Source organism: Acartia tonsa, chromosome 2 (assembly GCF_053477335.1).
Source record: "Acartia tonsa isolate MP-2025a chromosome 2, ASM5347733v1, whole genome shotgun sequence".
Classification (NCBI taxonomy): Eukaryota; Metazoa; Arthropoda; class Copepoda; order Calanoida; family Acartiidae; genus Acartia; species Acartia tonsa.
Genome location: NC_137261.1, coordinates 6,187,050 through 6,209,393, shown reverse-complemented (window position 1 = coordinate 6,209,393; position 22,344 = coordinate 6,187,050). Strand labels below are relative to the sequence as shown.

General features: G+C 31.9%; 1 protein-coding gene across 1 annotated transcript; it reads left to right on the top strand.

The window, feature by feature from the left end:
- The first annotated feature begins 4,834 nt into the window (after positions 1–4,834).
- On the top strand, positions 4,835–20,737 carry LOC145312374 (uncharacterized). The gene is made up of 10 exons (XM_080151612.1): positions 4,835–5,002; positions 14,992–15,040; positions 15,687–15,784; positions 15,892–15,954; positions 17,503–17,551; positions 17,764–17,806; positions 17,974–18,044; positions 18,313–18,467; positions 19,727–19,790; positions 20,644–20,737. Exons 1-10 carry the CDS (start codon positions 4,900–4,902, stop codon positions 20,735–20,737), a joined length of 789 nt encoding a protein of 262 aa, XP_080007738.1. The 5' UTR covers positions 4,835–4,899.
- Positions 20,738–22,344: the final 1,607 nt, after the last annotated feature.

Here is a 22,344-nt window from a genome sequence, read left to right as displayed (position 1 = left end):
ATTTCTGTGATCGCAGGCACTTTGTGGAAAACCACCGTATATCTAAGGAACTAAAGGGATAAGACAATTGACGATAAATTCTCAAAATTATTTATCGATTATTGATTGAAAAGTTTGACGAAGACCAAACTGCATAACTTTTGTGTCACTTTTGATTCCTGTGACGTCATATAATGAGGAAGATAAGAGGAAAAGTGGGAAAGAAAACCCCTAAAAAAGAGATGGAGAATGTGACGTCAAAAGTGGTGCAAAAGTTATGCAATCTTTGTCGAAAAGTTTATCAAGATAAAATAATATTACATAAAGTTTATTAGACAATCAAAGAGCTTTTTTATAAACTTTGGATACTAAGCTATAAAAATTTGAAAGAATTTTAATGAATATAATATATTTGAAATCTGCATAAAATTTTAAGGAATTTTTATAAAATTCGTTTTTTGTATAATTCTTTATCTATAGGCGCAAATACAAATTCAATTAAATAATTTTGACATCTGTGATTGGTGGATTGAAAACTATCTGCGCCCTGATTGGAGAAGCTTAAGTGACGTACATCATTCAACCAATTTCAGTGCTGGTAGTTTCCAATCCACCTATTCTATTGGTCAAAATTTATTAACTTAAATTGGATTTGCGCTTTTAAATAATGAATTATATAAAAAAACGAATTTGACGAAGACCAAACTGCATAACTTTTGTGTCACTTTTGATTCCTGTGACGTCATATAATGAGGAAGATAAGAGGAAAAGTGGAAAAGAAAACCCCTAAAAAAGAGATGGAGAATGTGACGTCAAAAGTGGTGCAAAAGTTATGCAATCTTTGTCGAAAAGTTTATCAAGATAAAATAATATTACATAAAGTTTATTAGACAATCAAAGAGCTTTTTTATAAACTTTGGATACTAAGCTATAAAAATTTGAAAGAATTTTAATGAATATAATAGATTTGAAATCTGCATAAAATTTTAAGGAATTTTTATAAAATTCGTTTTTTGTATAATTCTTTATCTATAGGCGCAAATACAAATTCAATTAAATAATTTTGACATCTGTGATTGGTGGATTGAAAACTATCTGCGCCCTGATTGGAGAAGCTTAAGTGACGTACATCATTCAACCAATTTCAGCGCTGGTAGTTTCCAATCCACCTATTCTATTGGTCAAAATTTATTAACTTAAATTGGATTTGCGCTTTTAAATAATGAATTATATAAAAAACGAATTTTATAAAAAATTCTTAAAATTTTATGCAGATTTCAAATCTATTATATTAATTAAAATTCTTTCCAATTTTTATAGCTTATTGGATACAGGAATGATTTACAGTTCAATATCTCCTCCCTGCCTGATATTTATAAATATATCTATATAATTATGAATATTATAAATGCTACACTGGAAGGAGATAATAACATACTTGTTATAAAGATACTTGGCATTCAGCAGACTAACCAGCCATCTATAAAATCTATGTACCAGACTTAATATTTGGGGAACGAACACACAAGCTCTATTAACATTATAATATAAACAATTTAGACAAAGAGAAGAGCAGCAATAACGATTTTATGTTATTGTGCATATATTTAATAACCAATTATATGAAGTAGAATGTTCTTGATGACCACTGAACCAATTAAGTTACTCACTTTAAAGGAAGCCTGCAAGAAATACCACGCTTTAACTGCTGAAAGACTGCCACAAGTAGACCAAATACCCCAAATTTGAAGCCTTCAGCTTCTATAACAAAAAAGTTCTAGGCATTTTAAAATGACATTTTATGTACATAAAAATTTTGAAAGAATTGCAATGCTCATGTTGAAAACTTTGAAATTAAACTACGTGGCCTAGAAACAAAATTATAAGCTTATTTTTGTCATAAATTTAGGTTTCCAGTAACTAATTATATTTTTACAATAAAAATACCCATTTTTATAGTCAAAATCATTAAAAAAAATTAAGTTTTTCTTGCATTGTACCGAATGTACTGTAGCCAATCAGAAGGCTGAATCAGCTTAACAACCAATCACAGTTAAGCTTGTATTAGTTTACCCCTTTGTTTCCGCTATGATTTTCGTTTTAAAATGCAATCTAAATTGAATTTTTTTCATAGATTTTGACTATGAAATGTGGTGTTTTTATTGTAAAAATGTAATCAGTTACAGGCAATCTAAGTTTCTGACAAAGATAAGGTTATAATTTTGTGTCTAGGCGACATAATTTAATATTGTTTTTTCTTTTATTAGCATTGGAAATCTTTCAAAAATTCCATTGTACATAAAATGCTATTTTGAAATGCATAGAACTTTTTTGTTATTGAAGCTGAAGGCTTTAAATTTGGGGTATTGGGTCTTCTTGTGGCAGTCTTTCAGCAGTTAAAGCGTGTTATTTCTTGCAGGCGTCCTTTAAGGAATCTTCAAATATGTATAGGTCCTGCGATAGTTTTAGAATATATAATTCTTAGATGATATGGTTTTTGGCTATATTTCTGCCCAGGGGCGTCCAAGCTTTTTTTTGGGGGGGGGTAAAAATTTTAGGGGGGGGGTAATTCGTGTTTGGGGGGGGTAAAATGGCGCGCGAAGCGCGCCGAAATTTTTTTTTACCCCCCCCCAAAATTTATACCCCGGGGGTAAAATTTTTTGGGGGGGGTAATTCAATTATGTAAAAAAAGCACCTACCTAATCTATTAAGTTAATAAGTACTCTCCTATAACATAAAGTGGTAAGTAAGGTTTATTTGACTATAGCTTCAGATTTCATTACTTTTAATACTGAGTTCTCCTTTTTAGGAAAGCTTCACATAGATCCCATGATGGTTCTACACTATTATAGGTCAATCCTTTGAGTGGTTTTAGGCTATTTTTCTCCTCCCTTTTTACCCTTTAGAAAACACGAGTTCTTAGATGCTAAGGGCGCCACTACTATTCAAATATATAGTAGTATCTCATTCTTTAGAACATAAAAATACAATAATTAACTCACTAACCAATGAACCAATATGATTATACTTTAAAGTGAAGCGTCTTATAGGTCCTGGTAAGTTTTATAACTAGTTTTGAGACACCCTGACATCCTCCCAAAAGAAATATTTAATTTAGTTAGGTATCTATTTTATGGAATCTTCAGTGCTTTACAATTACATCATAGATCCCCGGGATGGTTTAGGGGGGGGGGCCGGGGATTACTCCCTCCCCCCCCAAAAAAAATTTTCAGTAAAATTTTTTTTTTAAGAACATTCAATTTGGGGGGGTAATTACCCCCCCCAACATGGTTTTGGGGGGGTAAATACCCCCCCCCCAAAATTGTTAGGGGTGCCTACGGCACCCCCAAGGTAGGGGTAATTTTTTTTGGGGGGGGTATTGTTAAAAAAATTTTGGGGTTGCCTACGGCACCCCCAAAATCGTTTGGGGGTGCCAAATGGCCCATTACCCCCCCCCCCTTGGACGCCTATGTTTCTGCCCTTCCTTTCCCATTTATTATTAATATCTTCCTTTTTTTATGATTAGCTTGATTCACTTTGTCTGTTTGTCAATTCATGTTTCTTTGTTCTTCGACACTTTTCAATGATTTCATCCTTGTTTACTATGAGGCCCAGATGGAAAATAAAGAAAGAAAGTACCTTGGGTCCCCTAACACCTTGTGGGGCTTTATTAGCACAAACAATCGTATAGAATAGTTATTTCTTTCATCGTATTATAAACGGCTTTCCGCGGATATAGAATGTACAATTATGATTGTACATTTTTATATTCGTAGAAAGCTGGTTATAATACGATGCTAGACATAGTTTTTTCGTATGGATGAGAACCGGTTCCTATCCACCGGATTCAAATGAATACGAGAATAGTTATTTCTCGTATCGTATTATAAACGGCTTTCCGCGGATATAGAATGTACAATTATAAGATTAAAACTAGTTTTTTTAGCCCCGTGGTGCCGCAGGCACCGGCTAAAAAACTAGTTTTTATCTTATGATTGTACATTTCTATATTCGTAGAAAACTGGATATAATACGATGCTAGACATAGTTTTTTCGTATGGATGAGAACCGGTTCCTATCCACCGGATTCGAATGAATACGAGAGAGTTTATTATTTTTATTTCCATGTCAATATTCAGAAAGAAAAAATGTAAATCCTCAATTGTCATCTCCGCTTGTTCTCAATTTTCTACAGAAAAATTCTTACTTTTCTTTTTCAGATAAAAACTCATATTTGCTCCAATAAAAAGTATTAATTCATTCAAAAAAAAAGAAGAAAACTTTTTCATGTTTAAAATGGTTGTTTTTGGTGTAGATTAAAGGGCAAATTATCTAAAGTTTATGGAAATTGTGAATCATTAAGAGTTTATTTTATCGCATCGTATTATAGACAGCTTTCTGCGGATATTAAAATGAAAAATTACATGATTAAAACCAGTTTTTTATCCCAGAGGAGCCAAAGGCATGTTCTAACAATACTTGTATTAATTTTATGATTTCTATTTTAATATTCGTGGAAAATTCACTGTAAAACGATGCTATAAATAATTTTTCGGTATAGCTAGCCGAGAACCTGTTCTAATCCAGCGGATATTGATTGATTTAAAGTCAAACTGGAAAAGAATTTTTTTTACTTTGTTTTTGATTAATTATGAAAATAACCAAAGAAAATTATAGGATTATAGGAAATAAAGAAGTTCGTTAAAAGAGAAACATTAGCTAATAAAATAATATATTGCAAAAAAAGTGGTAAAACTCATCACTATTCGGTAATAATATTTTGAAAACTAAATGGTATAAAACGATTATTCTCTTTATGCTTTACTAAGCTGGTTCCTATCTTGAAAATAACTTTTATTGATTCCAATTTGCATAAACTTCATGGATTTAACCCTCTAGTTTGTTTGGAATTTGAATAAAATGAGTGTGAGCAAATTCTTGCTTGTTGTATTTACGTGTCTGCTGCCAATGGTTGCAAATCATCATATTAATCCTATCCTCAACAGACACAGAAAAACAATTGGTAAGTTTTTTTCTCGTATTCATTCGAATCCGGTGGATAGGAACCGGTTCTCATCCATACGAAAAAACTATGTCTAGCATCGTATTATATCCAGTTTTCTACGAATATAGAAATGTACAATCATAAGATTCAAACTAGTTTTTTTAGCCGGTGCCTTCGGCACCACGGGGCTAAAAAAACTAGTTTTAATCTTATAATTGTACATTCTATATCCGCGGAAAGCCGTTTATAATACGATGCGAGAAATAACTATTTTCAAATAAATACTTAGGAGTGAAGCTACTCTATTAAATTTATCTTTATCATCTGTTTGTAAGTATTTTATATTTTTAAATGGTAAAATTCGCTAAGTTAATCAAAAGGTGTGAACGATTTTCTTTAGATTTATAACAAATCAGGTAAGACAAAAAAAGGAAGATCTGATATTTTTATAACTTGCATTTTTTTTCACATCGAGCATTTAAAGTTGTATTCAGAGCAATGAACAAACGCAGTAAACCTAAACAAGGATGACAACATCCATAAGTAGCGAAGCACAAAAATTGTGAATGGGAATACGTAGAAGTAGATTTAAAGTGTATTTATTAAAATCAAGAATAGATTTATTGGAGAAAAAACACAAAACCTTGTTTTATTTTGTATGATAAGACAGTTAAAGTAAATTACATACTAGATGCACATAACAATGGGAAAAAATATTTTGAAACTGTTAATGTAAAAAAGTTTTAAAATTGGATAAAAAATATCAAAAATATGTCAAACATTTAAAAATAGCCAAAAACCTGCTAAAAGGCAGTTTGGCCGCCATTGTTTCTTTTCTTAAAATGGCAGAAATTTTATTTTAATATCTTTAACTGAAAAATTTTTGAAAATTGGACCATAAACACCAAAGATATGGGTAAAAATGTGAAAAATATAAAAATAGCCAAAAACCTGCAAAAAGGCAGTCTGGCTGTCATTGTTGTTTTCTTCAAACGACAGGAAATTTAATTTTGATATCTTTAACTGAAAAAATTTCGAAAATCGGACTATAAACACCAAAGATATGAGGAAAAATATGAAAAATATAAAAATAGCCAAAAACCTGCAAAAAGGCAGTCTGACCGTCATTTTTGTATTCCTCAAATGACGGGAAATTTAATTTTGATATCTTAAACTGAAAAAATTTTGAAAATCGGACCATAAACACAACAAAGAGTTGGGGAAAATTTGGAAAATATAAAAGATAGCCTAAAACCTGCTAAAAAGCAGTCCGACCGCTATTGATGGTTGATAGATAATTGTGCTCCTTAATAATGGGAATGTTGTCAAAAAGTTTCAGCTCTCTATCTTTTATAGGAGCCGAGAAAATCACGTTTCCCCCAATTCATTAATTACGGACGGACGGACAGACGGACAGACGGACGGACAGACGGACGGACAAACGGACGGACAGACAGACGGACAGACGGATGGACGTACATTTTGAATTATAGAGTAGCTTCGCTACTAAAAAGTGAAAAGATATCCTTATAATAAAGTAACAGGATGTTTGTCTGTATGTTTGTGTGTTTGTATGTTTATACCAAAGGATTTTGCTAACCACTGAACCGAGCAGGTTCTCCTTTACAGGTTACCTTCTCATAGGTCCTGGGAAGGTTTATAACTATTTTTGGAGAGGGTACCATTTATTTTTCAATTTAATTTTTTTAACTAAGATTAAAAAAGGGAGGGCGTACCCCCTTCTATTGTAAAAATTTTCCCCAAAATCTAAAATAAGTTGGGTTATCGAATTTAACTCCCCCCTCAAGTGCCCCTAGAGGCCTCTAGGGGCGTAGCTGCTAGTTACTAAATAAAAGATAAACCAGGATGACAAAACTATAAACAAATTATTAGTTAGTATAAACAACAACTGAGAAAATTACATTCTACAATGAATTTATGAATAAATGAAAGCAAAATAATTAACGAAGCCCAATCTGTACTACATTTGCACCACTTTTAATTCCTGTGACGTTATATAAATGAGGGAGATGAGAGGAGAAGTGGGAAAGAAAACCCCAAAAAAGAGATTTGAAAATCCCTTACTTTTATAACGTCACAAGAATCCGAAGTTGTGCAAAAGTGGTATAGATTGGGCTTCGTCAAAATAATTCTGACATCTATCCCTAATAGCAGCTTAGAGTAACATTATCCAATTTAAGTGACTTACCGACATTTGGAATTATAGAGTAGCCTTTTACTAAAAAGATATATCATAATAAATATTTTGTATCAGTTGTTGCAAACATTGCAGTTTTTTACTCAATAGCATAATAAATACATATAATTACTGCGTTATACAAGTTGAATGGTTTTACAGGTACAATTAAAATACAGGCAATGTATTTTCAAAAAAATGATTGGTTATATTGTACATATTGTATAAAAGCTGTTCTTTTGGAATCGATTAATTATTACTTGGATGTTACACCAGATTTTCATGCACTTAATTAAAGTGAAACTCGCAGCTGGCTAAAATAACAATAACACATTTGACCCAATCCCCTCCCCTCATATTGGATGAAAGATCTGGCCAATAAATGAGGTCCATGTTAGCAACCTAAATTGACTACAATTTTTCCCCTGCCATAATATTCACAAATATTCTATATCAATTTGTATTTGTTCTTTAAACTTGCAAAACTCCTTTGTAACATTTTGTGACTGATATAGAATTTTCTACCATCATTTGCGATTTCACTAACAGGCTCCACATTTAGTTTGGTTTTTTGTCTGTGTTTTTTAGGTGCAGGATTCTTATGAAACTTTTTATGAAGCAAGCAATCTGTACTAGTTATGAAGGTTTGGCAAAAATGATTTTGTATGCGAGATGTAGGAAGAAAAGTGTTCCTATGAATTTACCAAAACAAAATTTTCTTCTGTAATTATTTTAAAAAATAAGAAGCTCTTACAAATCTAAAGGACGATTTTAGTCTTTTGAGATTGTTGATTATTAAGAGCGTGGACTCATAGGGGGAGTATCCACCGCCCTGAAACAAAAAAAAAACATTAATATACATTTTTTTTTTATGAGAACTTTTTTGAAAGCAATTTTACCCCACTTATAGTTATCAGAATTTAATGATTAATGGCTTATTTTCTTTGTTTTTTAAGGCAATTAATAGAACAACAAAAAAATATTTCAGTTTTTATTTAAAAAGTACAGTAAAATCTAAATTTCAAAACTTAGGTGTCAACATATAAAAATGGTTTTAGCTCATTTTTCTTAAAAAAATGGATTTTCTGTAGTCGGGGAGCCAGTACTCCCTCCCTGGTTGAGATATGATCTTCAAACTTTGATATGTTCTAGTACATGTCCCTAATAGTATCTGTATACATTTTTAGCTCTATATCTCAACTTTGAAGTGTTTAGCAGCCTTTCTTGCAAAAGGTTGATTATTTGAGCATAAGAAAAATGCGCTAAAACCATTTTTAGATGTTGACACCTAAGTTTTGAATTTTAGATTTTACTGTACTTTTTAAATAAAAACTGAAATATTTTTTTGTTGTTCTATTAATTGCCTTAAAAAACGAAGAAAATAAGCCATTAATCATTAAATTCTGATAACTATAAGTGGGGTAAAATTGCTTTCAAAAAAGTTCTCATAAAAAAAAACACACTGTATATTATACACCACCCTCGATTTGAGTTTAAGGATGGTGTCAAAATTTTCGGTCCACCAGCAAAACCCTCTGCACGCCACTTTCCACAATACTTTCACACATTACGAATCTAGAACAAATTAATATTATAATCGACATTAATAAACTATACCACTTGAGAGAAAAAATGGATTTTCAACAATAAATCAGTCGACAACAACAATGGATTTAGAATCGACGTGGATATTATGAGAGGGAAAACTTGTCGTCAATTTAGATTGCTATCATGGACATCATTTATTGGTCAATTTGTTTATCCAGTAGAAGAGAAGGGTATACAGTAAAGCGGGTGGGTGAAGGAATCGTTATTCTAGCTAGCTACACGTTTCACTTTATTAGAGTACATGATAATCTAGTGTAAGTTTCAAGTTAAATAATAAAAATCCATTACAATAACATTAAAAGTTAAAACCACTTTTCAATGTATAAAATTTCAAACCTGAAAGCGACATGAGACAGATTCGACAGTTAGTAAATCCATTGCTATTTTTTTAAAGCCGATTCTTTGTTTGCTGTTTATTTTAAATTGCAGTAGTAACAAAATAAGAACACCTGAAGAAAAAAGAAAGAGAACCTGGATTAACTAAAATCCTTATCTCAGCCACTAATGATTTCTTTTCACTGCACATTGGTATAGACATGGACATTATTTGGAATATATGTCCTATAGAATCATCCTTTCCGTCAGTCTGTACGGTTAGTTTTGTTTTTATTATTCCATTTCTATATAGTTCAATTTGATATACATTTGGCTAAATTTGTACTTCCTAAGTCTTAGACTACTTTTACACTAAAGTTTACTTTTATACTCTGTAATTTTCAATACACGTTGACATTGTTAAGCTAAGTTGGACCTAAGACGAGCTTAAATAAATGTCCTAGGTAAAGGGTGTTAAAAAAAGCCGATGGCTTCACTTTATTCAATACAAACCCTACAGTTTAGGTCAAAAACTAACAAAAAAAATGACCCAATTCATGTCCAAGCAATGACAATGAGACAACCCTATTGAATTTTGATTTCTAATTACCTCTCCTGAGCACTACGGCTCGATTCCTAGCTCTTGTGGAGAATTTTTCCTTACGTGGAGAGTGCATATTTCATAACAAATTTTTACAGTTTTGTCTTTTTTTTAAATAGAATTAATTGTCTAAAGTGCTTGAAAACTTGTAGATAGACCCCACAATGTTCAGAGTTTTTGATGGGGCATATAAAGACTTTTCTATGGACGCCGCCTTATCAGATTTCTAACTTAATCCTTGCCAATTTGGCATCAATAAGACAGACTAATCAAACATTTAAAAAAAGAACAAACCGTCTTAAGTACTTAAAATCTTGTAGATAGACCCCATAATGTTTAGAATTTTTAAAAGAAAAATCTGTCAAACATTAAGGACTAGAGAGACCTTTCATGTCTCAATGTTTGATGGGTCTGTCTTTTTTATGCCAAATTGGCTAGTATTGAGTTAGAAACCTGGTTAAGGTGTCTATAGAATTGAGGTCTTTACATGCCCCATCAAAAACTCTGAACATTATGAGGTCTATCTACACGATTTATAGTATTTAGGACGATTGTTTGATTTTTAATCTCTATGTAAGGAAAAATTCTCTACAAGGCCTAGGACTCGAGCTCTAGTTAGTTTTTAACAAAACTGTAGGGTTTATATTAAAAAGAGTGAAGCAATCGGTTTTTTAAACACCCTTTATGTTTTTAGCGCTTTTCTATAAAATAAAAGGCACCCCTAGAGGCTTGGATCGCAATTGTCTTCATGAAATAAAAAAAAACTTTGTGTCTCTGTTCAGTAAGATCTCACTAACCACTAAACCTGTTGGAATGTACTATTAAAATTGTTTACCCACTGATCAACCAACACCACTTGGAGCATACTAGCTACTTCTTAATTATCCAATCTATCCTGACTTAAACAAATGATACAAATTGAATGCTTTCCTGAAAAGAGAAACCTGTCGGTTTAGTGGAAGATAAATTTGTTTGCTTCAGACTGACAGACGAAAAAACGGATATCTGTTTAAAAATTACTTTTTTAAAAACATATATTGTTAATGACTTTTTTCTCTTTATTTTTAAATTTTTTCTTGAACCTTTTTTTAGTTTTAAACAACATCGCTATCTTTGAAAATCATCATCCTTGCTCTGTTTAAATCAAAAGATATTTAAATTATTTTGTCTGATTTATTTATACTTTTCTGTGAAGCCTCTTATGTATCTAATGGTGAACTCTAATTGGACTCAACTTGCACTTGCAGGACGAATCTACTAACCCTTTTCTATCAATCCAATTCTAAAAGAAAAAAAAACAGAACGTTATATTCAATAATTTTATATTTTTTGTTTATAAGATTTAGTAACAAAAATTCCACAATTTTTTTTTATTAAATTACATATTTGGTTTCATTATCAAAATAATTTTTAGGGAATTTGTAATTAATATCTTCCAACAAGGATGCCAACATCTATAATAGCGAAGCTATGAAATTGTATGACAAACAGACTTGTAAAGTGTCAGAACTAAATATACAGAATGTAGTTGTATAAGTATAAACAATGTTATTTGTAAATTTGCTTAAATACAGGATATTGTATAAGGCCGACATACTTACATCTTTTAAAAATACGATTATATAGTTGTTATGCTTTCTACATCGTACATAAATAACCTCGCCAAGTTTTAAATCGATAGGAATATTTTAACACGCCAAAATAAACGATAAGAGCTATCCGTTAAGGTGTCCCTCCATAGGCGTCCAAGGGGGGGGGGGTAATGGGGCGATTACCCCCCCAAACGAATTTGGGGGTGCCGTAGGCACCCCCAAATTTTTTTTCATTTTACCCCCCTCATTTAATATTTACCCCTACCCTGGGGGTGCCGTAGGCACCCCCAACCATTTAGGAGGGGGTATTTACCCCCCCCAAACAATTTTGGGGGGGAAATACCCCCCCCCCCAAAATAGAAAATCTCTAACAAAATTAATTTTTGTGCGCTTCGCGCATTTTTAATACTAAATTTTTGATAAAATTTAAATTACCCCCCCCCAAAATTTTACCCCGGGGGTAAATTTTGGGGGGGGTAAACAAATTTTACCCCTGCCAACAGATTTCAGGTGGGGTAATTACCCCCCCCCCCCAAGCAAATTTTACCCCCAGGGTAAAAATTTTGGGGGGGGTAAAAAAAATTTGCGGCGCGCGCCATTTTACCCCCCCCAAAACCGAATTACCCCCCCCTTAAAAAAATTTTACCCCCCCCAAAATAAAAAGCTTGGACGCCCCTGTGTCCCTCCCAATCTATAGAAACCTTCGCTTATAAAATCATTCAAACGATTACCATTAGCATGGTCGAATTTGATCCACTGACAAGAGTTTTTGGATTTATTGTAACTGGTTTCTACCCCATCCCTTATCCTCTACCCCACTTTTGCTTTCATTACAAAATTCTTCCATCCAAACTTAACAACGCTACTCAATAATGTAGCTCACCAAATTTACACATAAACTGACATTAAAATGCGAAATACATATCATTCATTATGAAAATGATATATCCAAGTGCGTCTGTCGATAAAAAGAGAAAGACGCAATCACTCATTTAGCTCTTTATTTTTAATTTTTTTAGTTTAAAACTATTGTACTCAGCTAATCCTTGGCTGATTTAGGCTTTTAATTATATCCTGGCTGAGACAAATTTAGATCCGTTGACTAATCAAAAATCGGTTCAGTTATAGGGATACCCAACGTCTCATTTTATTGCTACCCAAGTCTTATAACTACGTTGTAATAATATGTAACCCCTAAATTAAGTTTAGATAAATGTGTACTATATATATTTAAATCACGCCCCTACCGCGTGGGTTAGTTTGGCAATCCTTTGTCAACAACCCCTTTGTCAGATTTACGAAAAAGGGGTTCACACTATAGTTCTTCTCTTATAATTCTATTGGTCCAAGACAATAAGAAAAAAGTACATTGACAATTTTAGAGTGAAAAAGAATTTAAAACTAAAAAAATATTTTTTGTAAGTTTTTGGTAATGATTATAGAGTTGCCTTGCTTTTAACATTACATTTCATTATTATTTGGATCGATATGGCGACCCTGAGTTGCCTTTTGTTATGACTGAGTTGAAGAAATACACATTCAAATAGAAATACACTTTAAGGCCCGTGAAGATATATAATTCTAGACTAATTTATTATTCAAGTTGTATGATTACAAAATTAACCAACAGACAAATCTTGTTTAGTATCTACGCTACCTGTTATGTCAGAGAGAGAGAGAGAGAGAGGGGACAATGGGCTGTTAATTAATCTAGTCCCCAAAATCCCACAGAAACGTTTTCTCTTTTTTGTTGGCTTGAAAACTTTGGTGATTTTAGTTAATTTTGACTGGTTGGTTTATTAAGAGTATTCAAACGTTTCAACCTTTAATTGAAATCTACAAAATTGATAATTTTGTGTATCATCATTGGGGGTGTACATCAATTTATCGACAATTGTCTTATCCCTTTAGATCCCTGGTGCAGTGCAGTGTATGTTTGTGTTTATGACGTATGTTTATATGATTTAGTGCTTCTGTGTTTATTTGTTTACACGAGACTATGCATCAAACAGGCAAATTTCAACACGGAGTTTAAAGGATAGTCTGAGAAGTAGGCGCGTGCACAGAAATATTGACCCTGGGGTGTAAGCTATAGAGATGGTTAAAATTTAGGAAGCAGATTACCTAGGTCATTATGATATTTAGATTTCTGATATGAGGGCTGGAAATTTTAAGATTTTCAACTCCCTAAAAGTTCATTTAAGATGCCTTTTTTTGTTATTTGAGCTTGAAGGCTTCAAATTTAGGGTATAGGGTCTATTTGTGACAGCCTTTCACAGTTAGAGCGGTGTATTTACTGCAAGCTACCTTTATACCATAAGTATTTTGACGTCTATACGGTGAATAATCAACAAATATTAAAGTAATTTCAAAACTTGTATTTTCTATTCTAGGGTCTTAATATCAACTAAACATAATTCTTTTACAAAATAATAATCATAATTTTATTTAACACTTGCTATCAAAGAAAGATTGGAAATTCTAATTTACTAATTATGGTGAAATTTTGTACATAAATATTGATTTTTGTTTGTAATTTTGCTTCTAATAAAAGTAATTTCTATTTTTATATATTCTAAATCAAAAATATAACATACATTTAAGGTAACAAGTATTTAAATCTGTTACAGTATATAATTTTATATAAAGGTTATTTTTCCTAAGTCATATCCCACAAATCCCAGAAGTTTACACCTTCAAACATTAAAGGACACTTAAATAGCTTTTGATCAAATGTCAAACTTTATTTATACAGTAAACTTTGAAATTATATTAACATTTCATTGTTTTTGGACGTTCTTTTTGAGTATGGCTGCGGCTCAAGGTTTATTTTCTACTATACTAAGAAATGCGGCTGGTATTATTTGGAGACTTAAGTAAGTTTCAGAGCTCATGGCAAAGCTATTTAAAAGATGCAACTTTGCACTTTCAAAAATCGGAACTGTGGCTCAACACGTAGAGCACCCGCTCGTCGTCGGGGAGGTGATGGGATCGAGTCTCAGCTCAACACTGCGTTAAAAATATAGGCGTTAAAAATGTATCCTACTGCTTATTTGTTAGATGCGCAACATTACCTGTTAGAGTAGGGGGAAAGTCTTGGTCCAAAAAAGGCGCAACCATGCACAGTCATGAATAACCTAGGAGATTGAGCGCTTTATACTGCAATACATACGCAAGGTGGCGGGGAAAGCATTGGTACCCGAAGCGTCACCTAGCCCCCAAAATGTCATCGTCTTATTGGCTGTTTCCTTTTTTTACATTCTTTGTTTCAATTCATTCTTGTTCACCATTATATGCTGTTTTAACTACATATATATAACCTAATTGGTCCTTTTTGAGATATTTTAAGTTTTACTACAGATAACTAGACAGTCAGATTGACTGACGGACTTAGGGCCGAAAAAAGAATGAAAAGTAGAATGATGGACAGACAGAATAAGGGAATGAATGACATACAAAGAGAAGGACAGGAAAGGACAGGCGAACAGATAGAATTAGAGACAAAATTACATACAGAATGACGGACAGAATGCCAGGCATAATTACGGAATACAATGATGACAAAATAACGAATGAGATAAAGGACAGAATTGCCTATAGAATGACAGACAAAATGACAAAATGACGTACATTAATTTGGATATTTATCCACAGTAACCATTACTACTAATTTGATTATTCTTTTTTTCTTCAGAATTGGTTCGAGGAGAGAACACTTCACAATCTTCACAATTTAATGGAAGGTTAATTAAGATAAAATTCATGCAATGTAGCACAAAGTTTACATAATAGCCATATCATTTTTGCTTCTAAAAAACAAAACTGATATAAATTCTAGACTGTAGCGCATCTGCGCGTTTCCGGAAAGGTGATAGGCTCGGCCCAACACTGCGTCATAATCAAAGACTTTAAAAACGGTACCTTAAGCTGATATGTCAGGAGTGCGACATGCATAGTTGGAGTATGGGGAACGCCTATGCTCCAAACATGCGCAACTTAATACCATGTACAGTAAGGACTTTTAGACAAAGATCGTGTAATGAAAGAGTTGTTTGTTTGAAGGGATTTAGTCCATATAATCATGCACATCATTATAAGTGTCGGCTCAGAGATACATTATTAATATAATTTTTTGAGTAAATGAAAGAACACAACGTACTTTTTTCATATAATATATTTTTGTTTTATACTTTTTGCCTTTATATAAATTATACATATATCAAAAAATCAAAATTTAGAGTACTTCAAACTAAAAACAATCACAATATCAGGTTTCGTGGCTTTTGTAGCTGATTGTTATTTTAGCCAGCAACAAGTTTCAATTTCATTATAATCTGTTGCAAGTTGCAAAAAATAATAAATTCATTGTTTTTTTTGTTTTTTTTTTAGACGTTCTTGTTTGCTTGATGGAAATAGATGGCCAGAGGGAAAACTCGTGTTTTTAACAAAGTGCTGTCAACTTAACAATATTTTTGATAAACATTTAGGTATCTTTATTAACAACTTTTCATCTATTTTTTGTAGGTTTGACCTAATTGTATTAGTTAAAACATATTTCATAACTATGATAAAAACTATGATTCTACTTTTATAGGTAGCTGTGTTGAAGGATTTTTCAATGCTTCGCTAATTCAAATATGGAAACCACCAGAAGAAGGTAAAACTTAGCTATCAATATCAAATTTAAATATCATAATATCTTTCTATTTTCTATCTAGCAACCTTTTTCACTCTTTGAAAATAGCCTAAACCCTGGACCAATACAAAACTTTTCTAAATATTATGGAAAAACCTGTCTGGATGTTTTTTACATTATAACGAAAATACAGACAGACACTCATTCTGTTACTTAAGGATCATTTGTTAGGCGATTTCAAAGTGTCTGTTGAGCACTGATAACAACCCGCCCTTACTTTTGAACTAAAAACCCTTCAGGGTCTGGGTATACCTGCAGCGCCAAACTCAACAATGCTATCCAGTACCCAATGTGACCTTACCTCACTTAAACTAAACCTTCCCTCCTTTTAAATTATTTTAAAAATAAGATGGGGGTTCCAGTGCTCAACAAAGTCCTTTGAGTGAAGCACCATTTATCAAATATGCCTGCAAAATATAATCCTTGGTTAACTGCGCTACTTATGAACATAGCATGCTTGGTTAACGGCGCTACTTATAAACATAGCATGCTACAAGTCCAATTCAAATAACAACAGACTTATAAACTTATAGAGTATGAATGCTAGTGCTACCAAAAATAAAAGTAAGGGTGTATATATGTGTGAGTATATAATGAATGTTGGTGGTATATTTGTAATTTATCTGAACATTAATATTAATTACTGGTCATGTTTGTGCAATAATACTTAATTATTCCAGAATCATATGAATAGTATGCATGTATGTATATTATATTCATGAATATTGAACATAGGTTTTCTGGAGAATATTTTTGGTTGTTTATTTCAAGTTTTGATAAATAAAATAAGAATTCAATTAATCCCCCTACTCGTCATGGCTTTAGGCTATTATTCTGGTGAGGCGTCTCACCCCTCCCGGAAAAAATTGATCATCCCCAGGAAAAAAAAGTACTCTTAATGTGGCAGAGGGGTATGTTTTTAGTAGTGTAACTACTCTATAGTTAAATTTGTTTGTTCGTCCGTCAGTCCATCCGTAACGCTATAGGAGAGATAGGAATCCTATTTCAGATAAACAGCTTAAATTTTTGAAGAAGATTCCCTGTATAAAATTTAATCCAGTAGAGAAAATACAAAGTCACTCTGTCGAGCTTCAAAAAGGGCGTATATACTTATTGTTTATGAAGGTTTTGTGATTCTCTGTTTTTATTTCAACTAAACATCAGCTCTGTAACTCGCTTTGTCCGATCTGAATCCATAATCATTTGTGCTTCGCTATTAGTATAGATTGTCATCTTAGCTGTAATATGCATTTGCTTTTGATGAATAAATTATTAAGTAGCATTTTTTTAGAATATAAGTTATAATCAGCATTTATTTTAAATTATGTGTAAACTTAAAAGAAATATTGATTGAAAAGGTAATCAATATTCTGCTTTTACCTATGTAAGGTTTCGTGATTTCGTACTTTTAGTATTTTTTACTTCATTAATTGTAATCTAATTTTGTGTATCATCATAGATCCTTGCAAAAATCCATGTTTGTTATAGATCTTATTGTTTTGTTTTCAGTTGAGTTATTGGAAACTTCTGAACATCACCATAGTCATCAACATACAGGGTAAAAGAAAGTTATTCACAGAATTGTATTTCAGACAGTTTTCCGCGGATAATGTAATGAAAAAGTAGGGTTAATTTCTGATTTATTAGCTACGAGCCAGGGACTGAAGGCCCAGACAAATAAGGCTGGGATTAATTCTATAATTTGAAATAATTTTTTATTTTGCTTTATTAAACATATTTACATTTTTAATCAATAATTTAATTTTTCAGTGATGAAAACCATTCAGACGAAAGCTGTTCAAATCATAATAAGGTAAGATCATTTCAGATTTATCTCCCATAAGTTAATCAACTTCGCATTGGTGGGGGTTTGAGGTTAATAAATGAATTACAGTTGAAATATGCAGCTAACAGACAAGTTATTAAATGAAATATTTTGTTCGGCGATTTATCATATCTTTACAATTTCTTTCTCCCCAGCACAACCCTCTAAAAACTAAAGTAAAAGAACAGAGGGGGCAGGGGTTAGATAAGATGATCGAACAATTAAAGTATAAAAATAGAGGGGGGACTAGCTATATGTATGTAGCTTTACACACTGGGTGGGACTTTCAATTGGGTCTTTAATACTAACACAGCCATGTCGCTACAAGAGCAGAAGGCAATCTGCTAGCAGACGAAAAAGGTCCTGGAACCAGGAATTTGTCTGGGTTAAGCACTTCTTCACAAGCACCTAACCTAAAAATCTTCTAAAAGGTATAAAATACTTAGTCTTGAAAAAAAAAAATATGCTAAAACAAACCAATTTTTGTATTTTAGACATCTTCTAAAGAATCTCCAAATGCTGCTGACACCTACTTACCGTTGGCGGACACTTCCTTGGCTGTGTGTAGCAGTCTCCTTACAGATCAGGACTGTCAGACCATGCAAAGAGTCATGCTCCATCCTAATCAACTGTCTACACATAAATTCAGGTTAGCTATCCCTGCAATGCAAACACCTGTTTTTTTTTAGTACCGAATCTACTTTATAATTCAATAAGTCCGACTGTCCGTTTAAACTTTTTTTTGGGAAACCTGATTTTCTGGGCTCTCATAAAAGATAGATGTCTGAAACTTCTTGTCATTCCCATCAGTATGGAACATAATTATTATAAAGCACCCAAGGCTGTCAGACTGCTTTTACGCAGGTTTTTTAAATATATTTTTTCAATCTCTATTGTTTTTTGGTTGGATTTTCAAAATACATGTAAAAGGTTTCTTAATTGTTTCTCAATTAAATCTAATCTTTATTTTCGAATATTTGAGCCCAATTTATTTTTGATTTAATCAAATCTGGTTCCCCTTATCCATTTAAATTGTAAGTCGACATAATGCATTCAAGTTAGATAGGAAAGAGTAAAGTCTAATTGTTTGGACATTTGTTTAGAGAAGTTGTGCTTCAAATAATGCTACAAAAATTCTAACATTATTAATAAAATTAACGTCCTAACTGCATTTAAAAGAGCGTGACATACGGACCCTAATGTTTATAATTTTAGGGAAGCTTTGTAGCATAAATTAGGCTTATCCAAATTGGGTTTATTCATGATAATATAACTCTTTCAGATCTAAAACGCCACTTTACTTAACTGGCATTGTTTTGTTTATGCCTAGGAATTAAAAATAATTCTTTTTAAACACAAAAAAGGCTAATAGGCTTGTTTAACCTTTTTAATTGAAAATTTCAAATGAAAAATAAAGGTTATTTAACATATTTTCTAAATTGTTTCATTAGCAGCATTTGCGCCAAAAAGAATGTCTATACAATTTTATTTATATTTTGCAAACATCATAACATAAATTTGTATAATTAATTTAATTCAAATTCAAATTAAATTTCCTTTTCTATGAAGTTAAACAAAATTTCAGTGAAATTAATAAATATATGTTTTCATTCACTTGAAATAGTAAAGCTACTCTTATCATCATTTCTCTAAAGATAAATCAATACAAAAAAAGGTTCAAGATTTAAAGGTTTGATGTTTTTTTTGTTAACCTAAGATTCGACCACATAAACATCATAAAAGCACACTACAAATAGATTTTTAAAATGTAAAGTAAAAAAAAAATTTAAAGAAGTCTCAAAAGTATAAAACCTGAAATTTTGAGGTAGAAGAGTCGTGTAACCGGACAATAAGCGAAGCTACGCACTAAAGCCTGTCCTGTTAATTATGAATTCGTAATTATTTTAGATTTACCTCTAATGGAAGTGTGTATCTACCAGAGTTGGGCTTCATCTTCACTTCCGAACCACAGGTATGTTTCATACAATTATTCAAAGTTAACAAGGATGTTTATGTACAACACTAGGGAATGAAAGATACAGAAAGAAATAGAGAAATAGAGACAGAGAGAGTGAGAGAGAGAGAGAGAGAGAGAGAGAGAGAGAGAGAGAGAGAGAGAGAGAGAGAGAGAGAGAGAGAGAGAGAGAGAGAGAGAGAGAGAGAGAGAGAGAGAGAGAGATAGAGAGAGAGAGAGAGAGAGATAGAGCTATAAGAGTGCGATAACGAAGAATAGCTAAATACTAATGTTACTAAATATCATGACCAAGGAAGACCTATGAAACGTTTAAATAAAGAGTAGCTTCGATAAAAACAAATCCATCCAATTCCTTTAATTATGCTCTATTTAAAAACTCAAAATTAAATTGAGTAGGGTAAAAAAATGCAATAGATTATAGAACCTGATGCAATAATTTAGCTTCCTGCATTGATTACAATGATTTAATTTACTCTATACGTTTCAGTTTCAAACTCATTTTGTTATAAAACCTCAACAAAACCCGACTAGACAATTCAGAAATTGTCTTTCAATTAACAAAGATAATAACAGTTATATGTAGTGAAGCACTAAAAATTAGATTGGAATACGGATATTAGATTTTTAAATCAACAGTAAATCTATTATATTTATTATATTTTGTAAATTACAGACGGGACTCTCATTGACAGATACGCACAAAATTTACTCGTCTCTTTTGATTAGCATTAGCAGCTATGAAAATCACATATCCCCTTTGCGTTGCGATAATATGGACTTACGGACAGTCAAATAGAATTATGGAGTAGCTCCGCTAGCATTTGATATAATTGTATAATTTATTTTTCAGGAATATTGTTTTGAGCAGTTTGGAGAAGGACCCCAGGAAACAAATATATTTAAATTCTTTTAATAAGATGGTTGAGTCTTATAATACCTATTAAACAGGGATAAGGGATGGGAAACGTAAGAAAATATTATTCCAGGCCTATTTTCCAACTAGGCCTAAAAAACTAGTTTCGGGATGACGCAGTAGTTAGATTTGAAAACTATGAACAATGATGAAATAGCTATTATATGAATGCAAAGAAAATAAGTATAGAATAGAATTCAGGTAGTTGATTTCACCTATCATAAAATACAATAAAAACTTTTCAAAGAACCAATATGTTAATGACTTTAAGTAGAATCCCGTTATTACTTCGCCACCCCCCCCCCCCCCCCCATTTAAAAAAAAGGTTTTTTTTGAGATGGTTAAATCTGATTTATTTTCAAACATTTTAAGGGGGGATCTACTTCACCCCAAAATTTGTATATAGAAATGAACACCGCTTTAGCTCCCCAGCTTTAATAAATAAATTAAGTAGAATTGAATAAGTACATGGGTAACATTCTATCAACTAATTGTTCCATAGCAAACATATAAATTAAGAATTTTAAAAAAAAATTATTTTACGTTAAATATTAACGGAAAAGTACAATTAAGTGTGCAATAATTTTTACCAAAATTAATGAAATTTTTTTTTTAACAAAACACAGTACACTTTTATTTACATATTGAACTAGTTTTGTATTTGTGATCATTTAGATGGGTTATCAATTCCACATGAAATGTAACTTTTAAATTGTCTAAAGACATGAGTTTTTTACATTGTTCTAAAGTATAAAATGTTGAATCCTACTCAGTCTTCAAAAAACGATCTCTCAATTTATGTTTTGCTATATGGACATTTATTAATGTGTAAATTTAATAATAAGTTGATGTGATTGAACGTCATATATATTATTGTCAATCTGATAGCAGAAAGTTTCCATTGTTGTCTTTCTAATAGCAGAAATTTATGTTTGGTTGAATTAATTTAGCCAATAATGAACTGGGGGACGCGTTTATTATTAATTAATTGGTTAATGCTAAAAGCAAGTTTCAGGCTATTGGATATTGGCCTACAGCCAATGAGGAACTGGGGGAAATGAGTTGATTTTATAGGCAAAAAAGAAAAGTTGCCCCATCACTTTTAAAATGAGGCTGAGACCTAATTTTCGGTCAGGTTTCCCATCCCTTATCCCTGCTATTAAACGGTAGCTAGCTTCTATTTTCTTCTCCTGATTTAATAGATATTTTTTATTTGCTTTTATGTAAGGATATGTTACATAAGCAAATATTTTAATATTTGAAAACCAATAATTCCTGAGCCCATAATATCTGGTAAAGAATTTTAACAATTTGATTTAACTTTTCCAATATAAAATTGTTGTTGATATTTTTTGTACGTAGCTGCTCTACAATATACCTGTGTTTGTTTGTTCATCAGCAATTGCAGAGCAATATTTTATACTAGTTTATAAAGTTTACGTGTCTGTCTGTTCTTCAGTCTGTTTTCTGTATATACTGTTAGGGCTAGCCTATTTTTTTAATATTTGCAGATCATATAATTTGATTTACTCCCTCAATCACTTCACTCTTCCTTTCTTTTCAATACTTTTCCATTTATCCCTTATTTTCCCCCCCTTTCCCTTCACAATATATAAAGATTTATAAAAACAAGGATGA